Consider the following 22,625-nt stretch of genomic DNA (forward strand, 5'->3'; position numbering starts at 1 on the left):
TGTGTAAAACTGATAAGCTTTAGAGGATAGTGTGGTTTGTCCTTAATTTAATATAGTAGTGATGTTATTTTGTGATGCTACTTGGTGCATGCTTATGTACTGTCATATATGGTCGTGAAGAAAGACTGTTCCTAGGTTAGCTGAACTTTTGACTTATGTTTCTATCTGAGGGTTGGTTGCTGACCTGTAAGGTTAGTAAACAGATGTCATAAATTCTGTACAAGTAGTATTTAAGGGACTGGTTAAGTGCCAACCTTTCAGACAAAGAAAAGATAGCTAGGTGGTATGTATCTTTGTCTCCAGAACTATGATGCATTATACTTCTGATTGTATTATTTGATTACACTATTTCATAACCTGACAATGCTCTCTTGTGTGTTTATTGAGTGATCAGCAATTTCCCATTACACTCTCGAGCACATTTTGGCACTTTGGGGGTTAATTTTTACATTTTATCAAATTTTTCAAAAGATCTGATGTGCGTGCCAAATTTGGTGAGTTTTTGAGCATGTTTAGGGGGTCAAATTTAGAGTTAAAGTGGCGTAATAATAAAGAATAATAATAAGAAAGAAAGTAACACACGAAGAACAATAGGGTCTTCGCCCTTTGGGCTCAGGCCCTAATAATAAGAAAGAAACAAACACACGAAAAACAATAGGGTCTTCGCCCTTTGGGCTCAGGCCCTAATTAAAGCTGCAAGCAGCGTTGAACGGGCCTTCGCACCCTTGCGCACATTGGGCCGCGGCGCACTCAGCTAAGCTTCTGGGAACCAAGAAAACATTTGGAGATGATCAGTGTGAGAGTCTTTTGACACACAATACTAACCAGTGTCTCTCTGTGAGCCCATCCCTCTGTTCACAGACAATTATGAATTATGAAATCAAAATATTGTTAACCTTAATCAATAATTCAGGCACCAACTGTAGGATCTATGAGGAACACAGTTGATTATTTGCTATAATTATCAATTATCAAAAATAATTAATTATAACAATTAATAGAATTATTAATATGAACTAACAAATACGGAGCACGACCCGGAAACCGGGACCAATAACCGAACAAGGTAATCTCATAAATGGGAGTTCACCTAGAATGTTAATATCTGAGAGATAAACATTCAAGGATGAACAAAGAAGGGTTGAATTCGAGCTCTGACTCCTTCAATCAGCCACTTTTCATAATATGTTACACAATAATGACAAAAGAACTTCTCTTTAAAGATATAACAGTGTTTATTCAACTTAGCAAAATTAACAAAGTTAACAAATGCTTCATTCAATAAATAGCTATTCAATCTAATTCTACCAAACAAAACACAACCAGCTTTGCACTGGGTTGGACACTTGCAGGGGAATGCATGTATGTATGTATGTATATATGTGTGTGTGTGTGTGCGTAAGTGTGTGCGCGTGCGTGACGCGACCCGAATGGCAGAAGTACGGCGGTGTCTTGGCTAGACAAAAACAAGGTGACTGGTGGTCGGCGTCTTGCCCTCACCCAATTCCGTGAAAAACACACGTGTCTGATGACAGATAAGGAAAGACAACGCAAAGCTTTGTCCGATGTTATCTGACCATCAGATGTGCTAAAAGATGTCGGTGCGTGTATCTGTGCGCGCGTGTGAGTGTGTGTGTTAGTCGCAAGAGAGGGAGGAGGGAAAGCGATCGTGAGAGGGAGAGAAGCTTTTGTCCACAGAGAGCACGCGTACGGACGGCAGTCTGTAACGCACGTTGTCTGGATTCTGATCGACAAATCAATTTACTTTCTCACTCACGGTGGCACAAACACAGCAGTAGTCCCGAGCGGGACAAACACAAAATAGTCTAGCGTGGTGAACATAACTAACAGGCAGCAAACTTAAAATACTCCTCACAGTAAAGCAGAGAAAAATGGACTTGGCGGTCCGTCAACTCACACAACAAGACAATAGCAATAAAGCTAAAAAGCTAAATGCTAAACAACAGCAACTGATGCTGAAAAGAACACACAACTAACACTGCCTATGCCCAGACTTATGCCTCTTACTTGGTCGCTTCACAAAGCGAGCAGGGTGTGTGTGTGTGTAGTCCATCTTAATGTCCAACTTTGTTCTTGGCTCGGAGGCAGACGGTGCCGTTCTCGCACGGTCGGCGAAAATCACGGCAGCTGGCTCTGAGTGGAGTGGCGGATAGAACAGCAGAGACGACTCGGCGAAAATGAGCAGGGCAGAGCCGTTCCACGTTATCCTGAAGTCACTTTATTTCTTCTTTCTCGAGGGAATTCGAGGACGCTGGTTGCAGCAGCGGTCTCTCTCGGATCTAGGAATGTGTTCGGGTGAACACGGGCAAAGTCTCGTCTCGTCCGACGAGGGGAGTCTTCGATGAGGGGACAACATGTTCGTGGGGTAGTCAAGCTAACTCACAGGGGAACAGGAGTTACCCCTAGCTCAGTGACATGGGAAAGACGCGTATTTTGGGCGTGCTCGCTTATAAAGGGGTGGTGATGTCATGGCTGCATCATCAGGACGCTCCGCTGTGCAGGAACGTCTCCGCCAATGAGGGACCGATGTTGACTGCTCCCTGCTGAGGTGTGAAAATCGCAAAGCATCCTTGGAAATGGAGTTTGCTCCACCCTCATGGCAGGTCCATTACAGTTTTAATACAGAGCTCTGGAACTCCAGCCTTCCTGAGTTTTTCCCTCATATATGCTATAATTTTTCATGATCATTACTACAATATATGATTACATGTGTAATAGTCTCCTCAGCCAAGTTAGAAAAAATATGTGCATGTATGAACAACAGCAATTGGAGAAGATGACAGTCAAAAAGTAATCATGTTAAATAATCATGATCTCAATATTGAGCAAAAATGATCATGATTATAATTTTTGCCATAATCAAGCATCCCTAAAAACAGTAAACTGTGATTTACACACACACACACACACACACACACACACACACACACACACACACAGAGTTTAAATATGTATGTGATAAATTGTAAATATGTATGTAACTTTTTACATCTGGACGGGGACCGGTCGGCTGAGTCCTCCCCCCACTTTTAATAAAACAGTGGCTCTTGCATACAGCAATTTAATACAAGAAATAAACTTTTTTCCAAAACCAAAGGCATCAAGTGTTTTGAACAAATAAGAATGATCAACTCTATCAAAAGCCTTTTCCTGGTCGATAGAAAACAGTCCCACCTCCACCTCCTGTAGTTTAGACAAGTCAATAATGTCCCGAATCAGGAATAAATTGTCCATTATTGTCCGTTCAGGAACACAATAAGTCTGGCTGGTATGTACAATCGTGTCCATGCAACCCTTGAGTCTATTTGAAAGAAACTTTGCAATTATTTTATAGTCTGTACAAAGCAATGAAACAGGTCTCCAGTTTTTTAACAATCCAAGATCTCCTTTCTTGGGTAGTAATGTCAGGACTGCCCTCGTGCAACTCGTCGGTAAGACCCCAGAGTCTAAGCAGCCTTCCAAGACTTCAAACAGGTCTTTTCCCAGCAGAGTCCAGAATCTCTTGTAGAACTCTGAGGGAAGTCCATCAAGTCCAGGAGACCGACCACAGCTGAGCTGCTGCACCGCTACAGTCATTTCTTCAAAGGTGATGATGGACTCCATTGAAGCTGAGGCAGTCCCTCCAGTATCTCAGCCACACAGTCAGAGTCACAGCTGCCCGCGCTAAACAGGCCGCTGTAGAAGTCCATGGCCAGCTTCCTCATCTCTGATGGATTAGTTGTTATAGTCCCATCTTGAAGCCTGAGATGCATCATCTGGTTGTGTTCTCTGACTTTTCTCTCCAACTTAAAGAAAAAGCGAGTTGGGGCATCTATTTCTTTAATAGTTGAAATCTGTGTTTGAATTAAAGCACCCTTTGCTTTTTCATGTAAAAAGCTGCCTAAAGCTTTCCTCCTATTCTGCAAAATCTTCTTCTTCTTATCATTATTATTATTATTATTATTATTATTATCATCATTTTCACTATTATCATTATTATCATTATTATTATCTATTCCATTAATTATTCCATCTTCTAATACCCTGATTTCCTTCTCTAACTCTTTAAAGCAGTTCCTGTCTATAGCTGTTGTGTGTGCTGTGTACTGCTGGCAGAAGATTTTAATTTGTGTTTTCCCTACCTCCCACCATTTAACTAAGTTATCAAAATCTTTTTTCCTGAGTCTCCATTGACTCCAGAAATCAGAAAAAGATGAGCAAAAGGTCTTATCATAGATTAGCCGTGTGTTAAAATGCCAGTAGGGACAACGTTGAGGGTGTACCAGTAAGGAAAAGTTTACAGTCACTAAATGGTGATCTGAAAAGCCAACAGGTGATATTGTTGCCTTAGTTAACCTGTTATTATAGGTCTGATTAATATAAATCCTATCTAATCTAGCTGCCCTCAGTGACTTTCAGCCATGTATATTGCCTAACTGTTGGGTGAAGATTCCTCCAAACATCTGTGAGGTCATTTTCTGTAACCACACTTGACAGAAAAGAGGCTGATGGTGGATGAGGCTCTCCTGCATTCCTGTCAACTGAAGGATGTGTAGTGCAGTTCCAGTCCTCACCTACCACTATTACTGAACTGCTGCTGAACTGTTTCAGTTTATCATTCAGCTTGTGGAATAGATCTATGCGATCAGCACCAGAGTTATAAGCATATACATTTATAAACACAAAAGGTATGTCTCTAATTGTTGCTTGCACTACTTGAATCCTGCCCTGCTCTGCTTCACATGCTAAAACATTTGTTAGATGAAGGTGCTGTGAAAACAAAATCGCTACACCTGCACTAAGGTTAGTACCATGACTTAGAAAAAACTGTCCTTGCCAAGTCATTCCCCACTCTGCTTCATTGTCTGCTGAACTATGTGTCTCCTGTAAGAGAAACACATCAATGTTTTTGGTTCTGCTCAGTTCAGCTAACACTGCTCGCTTATTTCTATCCCTCCCTCCAGTGATGTTTAAGGTTCCTATTCTCAAGACCTCCATGTAGAGTAGGATGAGAGAGAAGACAAAGAGGACAATGAGACCCTTCCAAGAAAAAGAGACCACCCTTAGTGCTTCACCCATTTTTATTTTTTATGCATTTATAGGAGCCTTTCCTCGCTTTTCTTTCCTCAGTTTAGTCAGTATCTTTTTGAGTCGAAATCTTTTCTGTTTGCTCAGCTGTTCATAACCAACCAGTTTCCTTATCTGTAGAACAGAATTAATAAATCTGTCCACATCTGGAAAGAAATCAGTTACTTCCACAGACTGCCTGCCATAAGTTTCATACAGGAAATAGTTCATCTCCTGTAAGGAATATGGCTGCCTGTCATCCTGTGATACAATACCAGAGAACTGTGACAAAGAGTCATCCTCCAACATTTCCTCTTCTTCTTCCTTTTCAGCATTTACTGTGCTTGGTTCACCTGCTGCTCCACTTTCAGCCTCAGCTGTCTGAATGTCAGTCTCTCCTCCTTCTGTCTGTCCACTACCTTCATTGTCCTCCACATCCTTTGCCTCAACGTCACCAGAGTTCCTGTCTCTCTCCTCACTGTTCTCACTTATTTCTTTAAGCAATGTATCAGGATGCGGGGCGCTGGTTGCAATCTCCCCCGTATCATTCTGCGCTGTCAGCGGGCTGCTGCTGCCAGCGAGACCCGCAGCCTGCTCCTCACCTGTACTGCTACCCGCAGCCTGCTGCTCACCTGTACTGCTACCCGCAGCCTGCTGCTCACCTGTACTGCTACCCGCAGCCTGCTGCTCACCTGTACTGCTACCCGCAGCCTGATGCTCACCTGTACTGCTACCCGCAGCCTGCTGCTCACCTGTACTGCTACCCGCAGCCTGATGCTCACCTGTACTGCTACCCGCAGCCTGATGCTCACCTGTACTGCTACCCGCAGCCTGCTGCTCACGTGTACTGCTACCTGCAGCCTGCTGCTCACGTGTACTGCTACCTGCAGCCTGCCCTTTATGCGGGCAGGACGAGCGTTTTTGAACAACATCGCCACAGTCAAAACATTTCATGTTGCCAGAGCTAGCATAAACAGCATAGTAACCATTCTCATATTTGACTTTGAAAGACACTTCTAGGACCTGCGCGGGATCGTTCAGGTACATGAACGCCTGTCTCCGTAGAGACTGAACATGCTGCAATCTGGCGTCTTTACAGCCAAGACGAACTGTTTTGAACCCGCTGGCAAACTTTCCGAAGCGGGTCAGTTCTCTTTCCAGCAGTTCATTAGGTATGAAGGGGGGGACACCTGACACGGTAATCCGCGTAGAAGGCACAAACAGCGGTGAGACGGCCACAAATAGATCACCCAACACCAGTCCTGTCTCCACTAACGTGTGAACCAAACGCTCCTCTCGGAGAAAGGCCACGACGGCCTTATTCATCCGAAAACCATATGTTATATTCTCATGACCAACCAGTTCACTACAGCCAAAAGAACCTGTTCCACGGTGTACTGTGGATCGGCCACAACTCTGATCCCGTGTCTGATGGACAGCGGAGGCGAACCCTCACCTGGGAGGGACGCCATAGCTCAGTCAAACGATGCGATTAATACCAACTTTTACACACTCTTTCCACAAACTGTTGAATTAAACTCCTCTTACCTTTTCCTAAGAGACAGGATGAAAGATTGAAAGCTGAAAAAAAAACAGTCCAAACGTCCCAAACTCACTCAGAACTCACTCAGCAGCTCCACACACTCCGCAACCGCCCACACGCCCAAACTCCCAGCATGCAGTGAGAGGAGAGGAGGAGAGAGGAGTGGAGAGGGGAGGAGAGGAGAGAGGAGGAGAGGAGTGGGGAGGAGAGGAGTCTCTTAATGCTCCGAAGCTGTTCCTTACAATCAGAGTTAATATTTTTTAGGAGAAACACATCCTGCTGTGTGTTTGTCTCTGTGGATTATAGGACTCATCCCCACCTGCTGTTAACATGTGATCTGTATGTGGATATATTATCTGTGACAGAAAACCCACGTTCATACAGATACAAATGCAACAGAAACAGCTATTGCAGACTCAAAGTAATGTGAGGATGTTGAAGAATTGGCTGATATCTTAAAATCTGTGACTTTGCCCTTTAGTCTGCAGGTTACTAGTGGCATCAGTTCTGAGAAGAGGCTGAGTGTGTTTCCGTGTTGATGAGGAGATAAAAGATGAAGCAACATTTTATTAGTTGACGAGTCCGTCAGACAGAGACAGACGGTCTACCTGGTCATGGATCACCTGCTGATGGTGTTGGTGTTGCACACACACACACACACACACAAATACACACACACAAACACACACACGCACACGCACACACACACACACACACACACACACACACACTGAACACACACACGCACACACACACACACACACACTTTTAATAATAAAAACTATTAACATGATATTTAAAAAACATGTTTTAATCTTCTCAGTGTTTCTTCAAATCAGCTGCACAACACACACACACACTGAACACACACACACACACAAATACACACACACACACACACACACAAAATCAGTTGCACAAACATCCAAACAAAAAACAGTTTGTTTTAATGTGAATAAAATGAAGTTGAGATGTTTTTTTCTGTCACAGGAAAGTGTCTGAGAACAAATTAACTGATGAGTATCTGATGTGAGATCAGAGATTATACTTCTGTTACCATGGCAACAGCAGAGCATTGCTTCTCAAGTACAGGGCTGATGGTTGCGAAACACTTTTTTCTCTTATCAAATATACGTGTTTGAGCCGCTTCCTGTAACTCTGTCAAACTGTTTCTCACTCTTAACCCCTTAAAATCCAGTTTCTCCTTTTCATCGCTTAAAGAGTGTTAAAATAATCAAACTTCTTAAGATTTAATGATTTGTTATGGGGACTTGATTTTTGTCCCCATAACAACAGAAATACAAGTACACACACACACACACACACACACACACACACACACACACACACACACACACACACACACAGAGTCCTTAAACAGCACAGTGGTCATGTGATGTCACCACACAGGATTTCTGGGTATTGAAGTCATTTGGAGCTGCTGTGTTGCATTAACTCTATCTGAACCGGTCTGTTGCACTAAAACATAATTCTGGTTTATTTTCATATATTTGTCCATCATTTCTATCAGTAATAACAACATATTACTCAGCAAGTTAATATCTGAGATCTGTGAACACGGTGACATCACTGAAAAGACGTCTGATAGGTCAGAAACACGAGCAGTCAGATGATCAGACAGGAAACAAACATGTTAGACAAACAGCAGTTTTAATGAAACCGTAGTTTTCCTTTAAGTCTGTATGAAGCGTCTGTTGAGCTTGTGTTCATGTGTTCGTCTCATCTGCTGCTCTTCAAAGAAGAAGCAGAAAGTAGAAGCAGTGAGGTCGAGAGAAAAGGTTTTAAAGTTTCAGACTGACCAGGCAAAAAGAGATGTTTGTTTTTCCTTCATTTCTTTTGTCTTTTTACGAGGATTATTTTCACCCCAAAATAAACGAGAGTATCTCAAACTGCAGTCTACCTTTACACAATCTGCAGGAATGTGAGGGACACATGTAATATCTACGAAAACATGTTTCTGCTCCCTTTGTTAGGGAAAAATGAACATCATTGTATTTATATTTCTTATCATATTGACTCTGTTTGTGTCTGTCTGTTCATGAACCATTTGTGATATTACATTGAAACAGGTTTAATGAATTTATATTTTAATGCATTCATGTAATTAACTTAACAAGCACAAAATCATATGAATTTCCACTTGAGTCATAAGCTGAGATGGGAGCTACTGGTACTCTGCTAAACTAAATTAAGTTAAACTAAGTTAAGCTAAGCTAAACTAGCTTCAGCAGGAGTTTAGCTGTTTGTTTTTTTCCCAGGGTTGGATTCAGCTAATGCCTTATTAATGTGGAATAACAAACTCTAGTTGCTGAAGATTTAACCTGTTATTTCCACTCACAAATTATACTTGTCTGGAGCATATTTGGTAAAATAAATGTAAAAGTCAGATTCTGGTCCACATATGTTGTTTGTGGCTTTGCAGGTTAGTGGTAAACTGGTCACATGATTCCTGAGTGAGTTCAATAATCTGTGTGTTTTCACTGAGATGAGCTCTGAGCTGCTGGAAATCCTCACAGTGTTTGTTCAGTTCACAGCTCTGCACCAATATAAATACTGACTTTCTGATTTTCTCTGCAGGACTCCAGGCTGAAGATAAACACCAACCAACAGGTAAAAAGAGAGAATATATCTCATCTGGTCTAGGAACGCCTCTGATCCCCCAGGAGGAGCTGGAGGACGTTACCCGCACCTCCATCAGGACAATGAATCCACTTTGGTTTATGACTAAATACCCTCAAAGCTAATAACTAATAATATATGCTAATGTTAGCATTGTGAGCAATGAGAGCAAGGAAGGGTGAGGAGGAGAGAAAGGGGAGTATAATAACTTGGACATAAATAAAAATGAGTAAAAATAAATAATAAATACAATTCTGCCCCGGCCCAACTGTCCTGACGCATCCTAGTTTCACCCTGGTGCCCCTTTATCCTTGAGACCCAACCAGAGATGCCCCCCAACAGCCCTGTAGACACACACACACACGCACACACACACACACATACACACACACACACACACACACACGTGCATCTAGTATGAAGCCAAATTTTTATTTATTTATTTGTTTATTGTTCATGTTGTCGTTTTGTTTGGGTTGTTGTCTGGTTCTGTTGTTTCTCCTGTTTGTACTGTCCCATGTCATATTGTTTATTTTTGTTGTTGTTGTTGTTAAACAATCATCTTGCACAACTTTAAAAAAAAGTCTTTTTTACATGTAAACTTGTTTGCAACAGGCAGTTTATCATTTCTGCCGGCTGTTTCTCCACCGCTGTGAGGGGCGGTGGCTGCTCTACATGTGCACGAGGAGCAGGATGATTGACATCCATCAATCACCTGTGATTGGTTCTTTTCATTTCAACCAGCAGAATTTAACAAACCTGGATTACAGTGCCGGGTAGGGTCAGAGAGAACGGACTTCTTTACACAGAATACTTGACTCATAGATATCTGTCTGGATATGAGGAAAATTTCAGCAGATTTAACAGAAAGTGATTTTTATAAAAGTTGCCTACAGAACCTTTCAGTGGATTTAGGAGACTAATCAGGGTTTGTGGATGAAAACTTAAGAGCAGTTTGGTGTGGACGATAACAATGTTTTTGACACAAGATTCCTTTAATGCAGCTCTTCATCACATCATCAAAGAGCTTTTCCAATATTTTTCCAACTGGGACGTATAACTGTGACCGTTCTGACTGTGGATCATTCTAACTTTGCACAAACCCTTAGAAATAAATGCACAGCAGCAATAAAGAAGGATCAAGCTAATTATTATTTGCTTTTAATGCAAAATTCATTCAAATCCATCTTCACTCTCATTTCCTCCTCTCACTCCAGCTAATGGATCCTCAATATCCATCATAAAGAGATTTGTGTTTCTTTTAATAAACATTTTCTAGCTGCTGGCAACCTCTTTGAAGAAACGTATACAGGACCCCCTCTGCCCACTACTTATCCTGACTCTCAGGCGATGCCAAAGCCTTGTTTTACGCTACAACTCTTCTCTTCCAGTGACATGGCCAGTGCCTTATTAGCATTAGATTTGAAATATTCTGTTGGCAAGGATAAACTTGATCCGTACTTCTTAAAGCTTGCTGCCCCAACTGTAGTAAGCTACATAACATCTTTTTAAACGTCTTCTTTTATCTGGTCCAGTTTCCACAGTTTGGAAGGCTGCTTATGTGACTCATTTACATAAAGGCAGTGAAACAGCTATGCTTAACAATTAAAGGCCTATGTCTAAATTGCCATGCCTAGCAAAAATACTGGAATCTCTACTAAATGACCAACTTAAATCATTCCTTTCCACACATTCTGTTTTAAGTACACACCAATCTGGTTTTAGAGAAAAGCACAGCACTGGTACTGCTGCCACTCTTGTTTTAAATTACATGATTTCAACTTTGAATAATAAGAAAAAACTGTGCAGCTATTTTTAGGACTTTCCCCTTTAGACTGCAGGTTATTAGTAGCTTCAGTTCTGAGAAGAGGCTGAGTGTGTTTCCGTGTTGATGAGGAGATAAAAGATGAAGCAACATTTTATTAGCGGAAGAGAGCTGACGAGTCCGTCAGACAGAGACAGACGGTCTACCTGGTCATGGATCACCTGCTGATGGTGTTGGTGTTGCTGTGGAGTTCAGGTAGGACTCTGCTTTAATGATGAACATGTTAAAGGTTGAAAACTCCTTTGTAAAAATAATGATTTTAAATCAAAAACCTACAATCCAAACTTCACTGATGTAAAATGTATCAGTCAAAAGTAGTGAAGTATCAGTTCAGTCCTGATAGTTTCACATCGGTTCTTTTCACAGAGTTTAATGACTGATGTGTTTACATGTATGTTGTAATAAGTTGGATTTTGATGATTCTCCATGAGTTAAGATCATTTTTCATCACTTCAAACTCATAAAACCATTTTCTAAACCTTTTGTATGATGACAAAAATGCATCCAGTCATCCAGTTAAAACAAGTTTGTTTCACTGAGTTTCTGGAAAAATGTTTTGTCTGTAAAATCTACAAAGTAAGAAGTAACTGCAGCTGTCAGAAACTGTAAATGTAGTCGAGTTAACCTCAAGTAAAGTAGCAAAATATCTGAACTGTACTTGCAGCTGTGTTTCCATCACTTATGAGGACATTACATTAACTTACATTCATTTCATGTAGACTTAACCTAACATTAACTTAAACCAAACATTGGCATAACCTGAACCTAATGTCATCTTAACCGGACCCTAACCTAACCTTAACTTTAAACCAAGTCTTCACTTTAGGATTTAATGATCCACGGTTTGGGGACTTGAGTTTTTTACCCAAGTACTCACACACACACACACACTTTTAATAATAAAGGCTATTAACATGCTTTAATGTGAGCCAAATGAAGTTGAGATGTTTTTTCTGTCACAGGAAAGTGTCTGAGGACAAACTAACTGATGAGTATCTGATGTGAGATTAGAGATTATACTTCTGTTACCATGGCAACAGCAGAGCATTGCTTCTCAAGTACAGGACTGATGGTTGCGAAACACTTTTTTGTCACCACACAGGATTTCTGGGTATTGAAGTCATTCAGAGCTGCTGTGTTGCATTAACTCTATCTGAACCGGTCTGTTGCACTAAAACATAATTCTGGCTTATTTTCATATATTTGTCCATCATTTCTATCAGTAATAACAACATATTACTCAGCAAGTTAATATCTGAGATCTGTGAACACGGTGACGTCACTAAAATGACATCTGATAGGTCAGAAACACGAGCAGTCAGATGATCAGAGAGGAAACAACCGTAGTTTTCCTTTAACTGTGATGAAGCGTCTGTTGAGCTTGTGTTCATGAGTTCATCTCATCTGCTGCTCTTCAAAGAAGAAGAAGAAAGTAGAAGCAGTGAGATAGTGAAGGATTGTCATTTTAATAGTGGCTATTCTGCCCAAAATGGAGAGTGGTAGGTTCATCCAGCGGCGGAGGTCATCATCTGTTGTTTTGAGTAGTGGAGTGAAGTTGAGTCTGAACAGCTCTGACATCCTCGGGGAAACATTAATACCTAAATACATGATGTGACTCGTGCATAAAGGGATAGTTGGTGTATGGGCTGCTACATCCCAGCTGTTACTATGTAATGGAAGGATTGAAGATTTGTTCCAGTTAATGGAGTAGTCAGAGATATTGGAGTATGATTCAATGAGCTTAATTGTTTCCTGTAGTGATGAGTGAGGCTTTTGTAGGAACAGCAATATATCATCCACATATAAACTGATCTTATGATGTATTTTGGGTATTTGGATTCCTTTTATGTAGATGTTCTGATGAATGGCTGCTGCTAAAGGTTCAAAAATGGTGAATTGAGAGGGAGAGAGTTGGCATCCTTACTGAGCTATTGTTGATTGATATGTTTATGATGATAAAATGACCTTCAGGATCTGTGATGGTGGTATTATGGACAAATGGGACTTTCTTGTTTATTAAAATACATACACCTTTTTGTTTTGTGTTTTAATGAGCCAAACATAAGTGACCAAACTGTGATGATTTTAATTTGTTACAGTCTGATTCTGAGAGGTGTGTTTCTTGTAATAAGCATATATCTGCTTGTAGTTTGGTGAAGTGATTCAATACTTTTATTGTTTTTGCCTGAGTGATGACATGTTGAAGAGATTATTATGAGAAACTGTGTGTGTGTGTGTGTGTGTGTGTGTGTGTGTGTGTGTGTGTGTGTGTGTGTGCGTGCGTGTGTGTCTGTGCGTGTGTCTATGTGCGTGTGTGTGTGTGTGTCTGTGTGTGCGTGTGTGTGTGTGCGTGTGTGTGTGTGTATGTGTGTGTGTGTGCATGCGTGTGTGTGTATGTGTGTGTGTGTGTATGTGCGTGTGTGTGTGTATGTGTGTGTATGTGTGTGTGTGTGTATGTGTGTATGTGCGTGTGTGTGTGTGCGTGTGTATGAGTGTGTGTGTGTGTGTGTGTGTGTGTGTATGTGCGTGTGTGTGCGTGTGCGCGTGCGTGTGTGTGTATGTGTGTGTGTGTGTGTGTTTGTGTGTGTATGTGCGTGTGTGTGCGTGTGCGCGTGCATGTGTGTGTGTGTATGTGTGTGTATGTATGTGTGTGTGTGTGTGTGTGTGTGTGTGTGTGTGTGCGTGTGTGTGTGCGTGTGTATGTGTGTGTGTATGTGTGTGTATGTGTGTGTGTGTGTGCGTGTGTGTGTGTGTTGTGTCTTTATCTCGGTACGACTGTCCATCAATACATAATTTGTCCACTGAGATTATTGCTTTTTTCCTTCCTTCATCCTGTTTTCAGATTTGAAATAGTTGTTTGTGTCTCTGTGGGATTTCTTTTGGATACTGGTCATTGAGTCTATAGTCCGTTACTTTTAGCTGCCTGCCTTGTCGTTGCACTATGTGAGAGATGTTCAATTTATGGAAATGTTCAATTTATGAGCTATATCTTTTCAAAAGAATGTGCTAATCAAAGACTTGACGTGATGATTTAATCTACAGGGCCTCACTCTGGCCTCCAAGGTCTCATACAAGAGATGTTTTATGTTCATGGCGCCAGGATGGGAGATAAGATGGTAACCTTGGATGGGCAACAACAGCTGCCTGCATTATTTTCTAATGAGAGTTCATTCTGACATCAAGTGTCCCTGTTTCTCCCCTCCATGGTAGCGTGACCTGAGCAACTCTATAAGAAGTGATTGTAGTTTTTACTAACATGGCCCTTAGGACACTCTGCCTTAAAATGACCTGTCTGACCACAAGAGTGACACACTAAGAGGGCTTTGTTTCTAGGCTCAAGTTTAGCTGTATTTGAGGGGAAGGAACTATGTCTTGTGTTTCTGGCTCTAAAGTCACTCCCACCAATAGGCTTACCCAAAGGTGTGGGTGGGCGGGACTTGACTGGGAGGCACTCTTTTGATGGACTGTGGGCAGCCAGGAAAGCTTCAGCCAATTCTGCTGCTTCTTTGGAGGTCTTTGGGTTCCGTTCTTTAATCCAGGTGCGAAGCTCAGGATTCAGGACTTTGAGGAACTGCTCCATGATAATGGTATCTCCAATTTGTTCCTTTGTCTTTTCTTTGGGAGCCATCCACTTGTCATACAAGTCCTTAAGGCAGACCTGCAGCTCTCTTGGTGTCTCCTCTTCTGTGTGACCTCAAACCATGAGGTCACACAGAGAGGGCCTACATGTAACCTGTGAGGCCTGACCACGAGGTGCTTTATTCCTATGTTTTCCCCGAGACAAAGGAATAGCGCCAAAAATGCTTCTTACAGACAATGGGAGTCCATTGCAAACTCCATTTCCAAGGATGCTTTGCGATTTTCACACCTCAGCAGGGAGCAGTCAACATACAGTCTCATTGGCGGAAACGCTCCTGCACAGCGGAGCGTCCTGATGACGCAGCCGTGACATCACCGCCCCTTTAAAAACTGAACATGTCCTGAAGCACACGCCTTTCCCATGTCACTGAGCTAGGGGTAACTTCTGTTCCTCTGTGAGTCAGCTGACTAAAGGGGGTACCCCACGCACGTGTTTTCCCCTCATCGAAGACTCCCCTCGCCGGACGAGATGAGACTTCGCCCGTGTTAACCCGAACACATTCCCGGATCCGAGAGAGACGCTGCTGCAACCGGCGTCCTCAAATTCCCTCGAGACGGAAGAAACGCTTCTTCACCAAGTCGACTCTGCTGTTCTCTCCGCCACGCAGCTGAGAGCCAGCTGCTGTGCTTTTCGCCGACCGTGCGAGAACGGCCACCATCTGCATCCGAGCCCAGGACAAAGCCGGACATAACGACGGATTACACACAAACCCTGCTCGCTTTCTGAAGCGACCAAGTAAGAGGCATAAGTCTGGGCAGAGGCAATGTTAATTGTGTGTTCTTATCAGCATCAGTTGCTGTTGTTTAGCATTTAGCTTTTAGCTTTATTGCTATTGTTTGTTGTGTTGTTGACGGACCGCCGAGTCCATTTTTCCTGCTTTACTCTGAGGAGTATTTTAAGTTTGCTGCCTGTTTAGTTGTGTTCACCACGCTAGACTGGTTTGTGTTTGTCCCGCTCGGGACTACCGCTGTGTTTGTGCCATCGTGAGTCAGGAAGTAAGTTGCTTTGTCGGTCAGAAACCAGACAACGTGCGTTACAGACTGCCGTCCGTACACACGCTGTCTGTGGACAAAGCTTCTCTTCCTCTCACGATCACTTTCTCTCCTTCTTCCTTCTCTCTTCTGACCAACACACACACACGCGCGCACACACACTGTACATAGCTGTTTGTGTTTTGTTTGGTAGGATTAGATTTTAGAATAGTTGTTTATTGAATGAAGTATTTGTTAACTTTGTTAATTTTGCTAAGTTTAATAAACACTGTTATATCTTTAAAGAGAAGTTCTTCTGTCATTATTGTGTGTAATATTGTGAAAAGTGGCTGATTGAAGGAGTCAAAGCTTGAATTGACCCTTCTTTGTTCACCCTTGAATGTTTATCTCTCAGATATTAACATTCTAGGTGAACTCCCATTTATGAGACTACCTTGTTTGGTTATTGGTCCCGGTTTCCGGGTGGTGCCCCGTATTCGTTAATTCATATTAATGTTCTATTAATTGTCATAATTAGTTAATTATCCTTGATAATTCATAATTATTGCAAACAATCAACTGTGTTCCTCACAGATCCAACTGTTGGTGCCCGAATTATTGATTAAGGTTAACAATATCTTATTTTCATAATTCATAATAATGATAATTATGAATTATTGCTAATAACCAAACGCACTACTGCCCGTCCCAACAGTTTTCTAGTTGCTGAAGATTTAACCTGTTATTTCCACACACAAATTATACTTGTCTGTAGCATATTTGGTAAAACAAATGTAAAAGTCAGATTCTGGTCCACATATGTTGTTTGTGGCTTTGCAGGTTAGTGGTAAACTGGTCACATGATTCCTGAGTGAGTTCAATAATCTGTGTGTTTTCACTGAGATGAGCTCTGAGCTGCTGGAAATCCTCACAGTGTTTGTTCAGTTCACAGCTCTGTACCAATATAAATACTGACTTTCTGATTTTCTCTGCAGGACTCCATGCTGAAGATAAACACCAACCAACAGGTAAAAAGAGAGAATATATCTCATCTGGTCTGGGAACGCCTCTGATCCCCCAGGAGGAGCTGGAGGACGTTACCCGCACCGCCATCAGGACAATGAATCCACTTTGGTTTATGACCAAATACCCTCAAAGCTAATAACTAATAAAATATGCTAATGTTAGCATTGAAAAGTGAAAAATCAAGATTTTGGAAACTCACAAATCACAATTTTATGTCATCACTGTCCGCTGTAGAGTTGCACATCACTAGTTTTTGTGTCTATAATATCTATAAAATGCAACGCATAGCATTGTGGGATTGTTTGCAGAAAGTAGTGCCTTCATGCCATGAACACCACTTTTTTGTTCCATTGTGGAACATCTGAGGGCTCTACATGTTGGATAAGGAAGGAAAATACCTGATAACTGCTCCAATATGTTTTATTTGATTATAGATCTCCAGCAGCGTCTGTCTGTCACAGAATAAAACACAAATAGACAATTTAAATCTGTTAATTACTGAAAGAACAGAACTGATGTAAAGGAGCAATAAAAACAGCTGCAGCCTGCAGAATATTTAATGTTTAAATAAAATATTGCTTATTTAGTTTGTGACAGTCTGACGTTGTTTTCAGGCTCAGGATGATTTTATAGGAGACGCAGCTGTGTGACGTCATATTTTCCTGAGAGAGCTGAGACGAAGAAGAAAGGAGAAGCCTTTTGGCTCATGAAGAAAAATAATAAAGTTACAAGAGTGTTTTTATGATGGATTCATGATTCAGTAAATCTTATTTTATGAATAAATATGATCAGCTGCTGCTGGTGGCGTCATTCCTGCTCCACAGGTCGTTTTCTTGATCTGCTGTATTACAACAACAGCCCGACTGTTTACTGTCCCGTCAGATCAGCTGATTGATCAATAACCAATCATTAAACACATTGATCAAAGGAGTGTTTCCATCCACTGAAAAACTTCCACAGAGAATACACCTGTGGTTCCTCGCTCTAAGCTCCTCCAGGAGCCTCCTCGCTCCTCGTCTCCTCTGAGGAGCGTTTAAGGGTTTCGGGTCACAGCTGGAGGAAGGAGGAGCGAGGACGCGAGAAAGCATAAATTAGCCAAATGAAAAGCACCCACAGCTTTAGTCTTGCTTCTATATTTGGTCTCTTGTGTATTGTATCCCACAATCCTCTGTTTTCCTCCAGGTTCTCAGTGTGAAAGCACAGCCAAGGCTGACATCGGGCTGATGGTCAGTGAATCCGGGAGAATCAGCCCTGAAGACCATGAAAACATGAAGTCCTTTCTAACTAAGATAGTCAGCTACTTCAACATCGGCCCTGACAAAGTCCAGATCGGTAATATTTTCACTACTTCTACTATTCACACTACTGCTCCTGGTACTATTACTACTACTGTGTGTAAAAAGTACTCAAAATACTAAAATCTTTACATCAAAATGTAAAAAAGCAGCAAAATAGGACATGATAACAAGAGTAGTCAGGGGTATGTCTGATGTGAGGATGAAAGGAGCAGACCAGTGGTTTTACATGTTTAAGTAAAATAACTGTTATCTGCATACAGCCTCCGTTACTGCCAGTTATTTCCCAAAACATGCAGACATATTTTAGCTTTGTAATAACTTACAGAAATGAAATGTTCAGGTGATACACCTACCTTCAAATTCAGTGCTTCACCCACCGAAACACACATTTATAACTCATGGTAATTATGATTCAGCTTATAAAACAATCTTTTATCTGGACACTGTTTTCCATGGTGGAGATATACTGTACATTCCTTCTGTGTAGGTCCGTGTTGGATCAGTTAGCAGGACAGATGTTCTGACAACTTTGTCTCTCTACTAATACTCTGCTTTTATATGTTTCCAGATTAGCTGCCAGTGATAAAACTGGAAGCATTACAACGTTAAACTGTATTAAAAACTCACTTGAGTTCTGTGTGACAACATTTAGTTCACTGCAAGCAGTGCAGGTGGTGCCTGACTGACATGTTTTTATTGTAGGCAGGGGCGTCGCAGCCGTGGGTGTTACGGGTGTTGTGACACCCGCACTTTCACAGAAACATAATTCCATCCCTCCCACTTTTTCCTGAGGTAGTCATTGATGAAACGAAACTGAGGTTCCCATGCATGAAAAACCTATTGGTCTAGTTAGATTAATTGAAGAGCCATCCAGCCAATCACAGCCGTTTGACCAACCCACCAGGTCAGGGAAGAGTAAACAGTTGAAGTCCAGTAAAGTTACGTTTGTGCATTCAGCAACGGTGCTTCTGTTACTCGCTGCTGGCTGTGATAACAGATCAGAGAATAACAGATCAGAGGTATGAAACAGATATTTAACTAGTTAGTAATGTAGAATTTTCTTTTGTAACTTTGTCTTGTTATGTGATGTGTCAGCTCAGCTAACATCATTGAATATAAATGAAATAGGCTAACTTATCCTAAATGTAAACCAGGTGGCAAATTTGGTTTTTAGTCACTTCTATTGTCGTTTTTAAATAGTCATAGACAAAGGTGAGCATTCATATTTAAGATGTGTAACATCTGTCTGTCTTATGGCAATGTGTTGCCTGCCTGAACTGACGCCTGCTGATACAAAACCTCCTGGACAACTTTTGGTATTTAATTTCCCAATTAAAGACAATTAAAGGTCCCCTTTGGATTCCTACTAAAAGAGACACTTTTTAAAACAATTGAAGACAGTTTAAGTTGTACTCGTCCATGGACTCAGAAATGACTCTTTACTGATACTGATTTGTTACCAGGGTTCAATTTGTTATGCATCTATAACCATATCCATTTCATTTTAATGGAAGTGTAAGTTTCCTTTAATTTCATGTCTATAAGGTATGTAAGGAAGTAGGATAAAGATGCGCTGTGATTATCTTAAGTATAATAAGGATAACTATGCTCCAGTACAGCAATTCATACAAATAACTGGATGTAAGTAGTAAACTGCTATGAGACCCTAAATAAATTCTGCTGAGTTGTTACACTCATATGGTCTCAGTAATTATTTGATGGTAAGCTGAAGCAGTGGTTACAACTACAGTAGTAGAAGTTGTTTAAATGTGTGGTATTCATTTTGATTTGGCATGTTGAGACTGGAACAGGGCTCGAAGGCGGCGGGTCGCCGTGCTCATGTCCCACCTCTAGAACCCCCACACTTTCAAAATCGCTGCTCCAACCCTGATTGTAGGTGTCTGTGCTCGCTGCTGACCGTTCAGTAGCATCAACCTGCATACTAGACTCAACTCAACCCGACTGCTGACTACAAACTAAACTTTCTGCACTAAAATAACTACAAATAACTTTGTTGGCCAGATGAAACTATTCAACTAAGTTACAAAAACAAAAGAACGTTAAAACTGAAGTTGGCTTCTCATTAAAGTTAAACTCTTCTGCACAAACTGGACAAAAAGAAATAAAACGTTTATTTAAAAGTTGAAGTTTATACTAAGAGATGTGCACCGGCTTAAAAAGGTCCGACGAGGAACAACAAGGAGACGCTGCAGACGTCTTTCTGAGGACAACAGAAAGACAGAAAAAGCTTTAAAAAGAGCAAAGACAAACGGTGTTATCTGGTTGTGTCTGTTTGGGGAAGTTTTGGGATGAATAATCGATTTTCACGCTGAAACTGAAGATCTGAAGACCTAAGATTGATTCAAACCCACTTTGAGGATTAATTTAAAGTTGAATTAATCACAAACTTCATTATTACCCAAAGACCTGAATGACTTGATAACACATATCACACATTCAACACATTACTCCAACATTCAGAGACAACACACATGTGCAATATAAATCAATCATTTCAATTCCTGGAATAAACAATACTTAATGTAGTTACACAATATAAATACAGATGCAGTCGTCACTCTCTATGTTACCTATTAACACAATACTCACTACTTTTAACTATCAAAATTAATTCTTCATACAAAAGGTTAAACATCCATTAGTTCAGCTTCAATAAAACACACATTTATTTAAACAAACCTACTTTTTTAATGTTAACAAAACTCTATTTTATGACCACTGAATATTAATTCCTCATTTATCAAAAATATAAATGTCTTATACTTAGTAAATATGAGGTTAGAACAGCACAATAAAATAACTGCAGATACATAAACATACATACTGTTTGTTGTTCAAAAATTCTACCTCTACTGATCACTGGAGGGTCGTATGATCACACTGTAATTTACAACATTTAACCTATAAATGAATAACTAAGTCAATTTATATCACACAGACTTCAGGGTTAGACTATAATATTGTGAAGCATCTCCAGATCAACAGATTCCTGCTTACAAAATGATCATATCTTTACTTCACAGTTATTACAAAATTTGGCTTAAACACACTGGATATAATGAACTTAAATTGAGGAATGCAGCATAATTTATGGTTTTGTTCTGGCAAGTGTCCTTATCTTGAGATAGCAGCAGGTTGAGAAGGACAGACAGACGCTTCTTCATCAACTGTGTGTAATGTCTTTACTTAAAGTCCTTTTCAAGGAAGATTCCTCTTGATGTTTCCTTGAATTTGGGTGAATCCATGAAGAAATGAACATTTCAAAGAGTGTTGTAAATCCGGATCTCAAGAGTTCAGAGAGAGACCCAGTTTGAGTCTGCAGGGTGTCAGTTAATACAAAAAACAACAAAACAAACAAACAAAAACTTGCTTCTATGCACTCTATGCATTGCCTTGGTGCACTGCCTGTTGGCATCTACGTCCTATAGGACTCAAACTTAAGCTTTATGGCACAGATCCTTGCTTGTGTTGTATCAGTCTCAGATGTACGTCGCTTTGGATAAAAGCGTCTGCTAAATGAAAAATATAATGTAATGTAGTTACACATCTTTACCTGGGAGGTGTAAAAGTCAGTTTATCTTGAGGGAAGTTCAAAAACAAAGTTGTCCATTTCCTGACACTCCTTATTTAAGAGGTTAGAAGTCAGTTTACCTTGAAAGGTTCCTGCCAGTAACACAAAGTCCTCTACATTCCTGAGGAGATAGCAAAGAGGACCATCTTGGACCCCTACGAGTCCGTTGGTCCCTCTATATGCAGATTAGTACAGGCATGAGTGTATGTGAGACATGCAACGTGTGTAGATGAGTGTTGGGGTGATGATGACAACAAGATAATAACCACAATAATAGTAATAAACCAATGCATCTGTTCAAGAACACTCAGTGCAACTATTATTCTCATTCTCATTATTATCATTGTTATTCTCATTATCATTTAAAAACAAAGGCTGAGTCAGTTTTACACATTTCTGTGTTTCCTGCAGGTCTGGTTCAGAACAGTGAAAACCCAAAGATTGAATGGCAGCTGAACACCCACCAGACCAAACAATCCCTGCTGGAGGCCATAAACCACCTGCCACACAGAAGAAGAGACGACTCAGGTGATTTAACAGCAGGCTGTCTGATCCACACCAGCTTTACACTGTGAGGGACTGAGGCAGAGACTCTGATTAGATCCAAATATATTTACTTTCTGTATTTAGGTCTGTCAGCGGTGGAAAGAGAAGCTGTTAGTGATCCGTATTTTATATCTTAAAGTATTTATAGTAGGATTTATTGTATATATTGAATATATATTTGTGAATGAAATTCACTCCCCTGACAGATCAAGAAAACTGTGTATCTGCTAACAAATAACATCTTCAGAACAGACTTCAGATAAAGTTACTAAACAGTATATTCATTCATACTGATTCCAGAAATAGTAGGTTTACAATAAAAATGAGATGAATGATGATGGTAATTTGTATTATTGTTGCTGTCATAATATTAAAGGAAAATTACAGTTGATTTGAACCTGATGTATTTGCTATAAATGTGGCCGTTGTGTCTCTATGTGTCAGGTTAACTTTGTTCTCTCAGCTGTTATAGAGATT

At 40.7% G+C, this 22,625-nt stretch overlaps 2 protein-coding genes across 3 annotated transcripts; one reads left to right on the forward strand and one right to left on the reverse strand.

Moving 5' to 3' along the window:
• Positions 1-4,025: 4,025 nt before the first annotated feature.
• LOC121898761 (secreted protein C-like) lies at positions 4,026-6,594 on the reverse strand. The gene is made up of 2 exons (XM_042414169.1): positions 5,952-6,594; positions 4,026-5,921 (listed from the first exon to the last, which is right to left on the reverse strand). Exons 1-2 carry the CDS (start codon positions 6,391-6,393, stop codon positions 5,089-5,091), a joined length of 1,275 nt encoding a protein of 424 aa, XP_042270103.1. The 5' UTR covers positions 6,394-6,594; the 3' UTR covers positions 4,026-5,088.
• A 4,450-nt stretch (positions 6,595-11,044) lies between these two features.
• Positions 11,045-22,322, forward strand: LOC121898778 (collagen alpha-1(XII) chain-like). Of its 2 annotated transcripts, none has more exons than XM_042414200.1 (4): positions 11,045-11,270; positions 16,682-16,714; positions 17,895-18,044; positions 22,014-22,322. In XM_042414200.1, the coding sequence occupies exons 1-4, from the start codon at positions 11,228-11,230 to the stop codon at positions 22,175-22,177; spliced, it is 390 nt and encodes a 129-aa protein (XP_042270134.1). In that variant the 5' UTR covers positions 11,045-11,227; the 3' UTR covers positions 22,178-22,322. The 2 variants fall into 2 exon arrangements, 1 of the variants encoding a protein (XP_042270134.1); XR_006096547.1 differs by lacking the exon at positions 11,045-11,270 and adding an exon at positions 15,205-15,450 and having other exon boundaries at positions 22,014-22,321.
• The last annotated feature ends 303 nt before the right edge of the window (positions 22,323-22,625 follow it).

The sequence above is a fragment of the Thunnus maccoyii genome, chromosome 6 (genome assembly GCF_910596095.1).
Source record: "Thunnus maccoyii chromosome 6, fThuMac1.1, whole genome shotgun sequence".
In the NCBI taxonomy this organism is placed as follows: domain Eukaryota; kingdom Metazoa; phylum Chordata; class Actinopteri; order Scombriformes; family Scombridae; genus Thunnus; species Thunnus maccoyii.

Excerpts from the sequence above, each read along its gene's own strand:
- LOC121898761 (XM_042414169.1), bottom strand. The coding sequence starts at position 6,393 with ATGAATAAGGCCGTCGTGGCCTTTCTCCGAGAGGAGCGTTTGGTTCAC. Across the intron at positions 5,922-5,951 it reads GCATAAAGGGCAGGCTGCAG|GTAGCAGTACACGTGAGCAG; the intron begins GTAGCAGTACAC and ends AGCAGGCTGCAG.
- LOC121898778 (XM_042414200.1), top strand. The coding sequence starts at position 11,228 with ATGGATCACCTGCTGATGGTGTTGGTGTTGCTGTGGAGTTCAG. Across the intron at positions 11,271-16,681 it reads GGTGTTGCTGTGGAGTTCAG|GACTCCATGCTGAAGATAAA; the intron begins GTAGGACTCTGC and ends TTTTCTCTGCAG. Across the intron at positions 18,045-22,013 it reads CCCTGACAAAGTCCAGATCG|GTCTGGTTCAGAACAGTGAA; the intron begins GTAATATTTTCA and ends TGTTTCCTGCAG.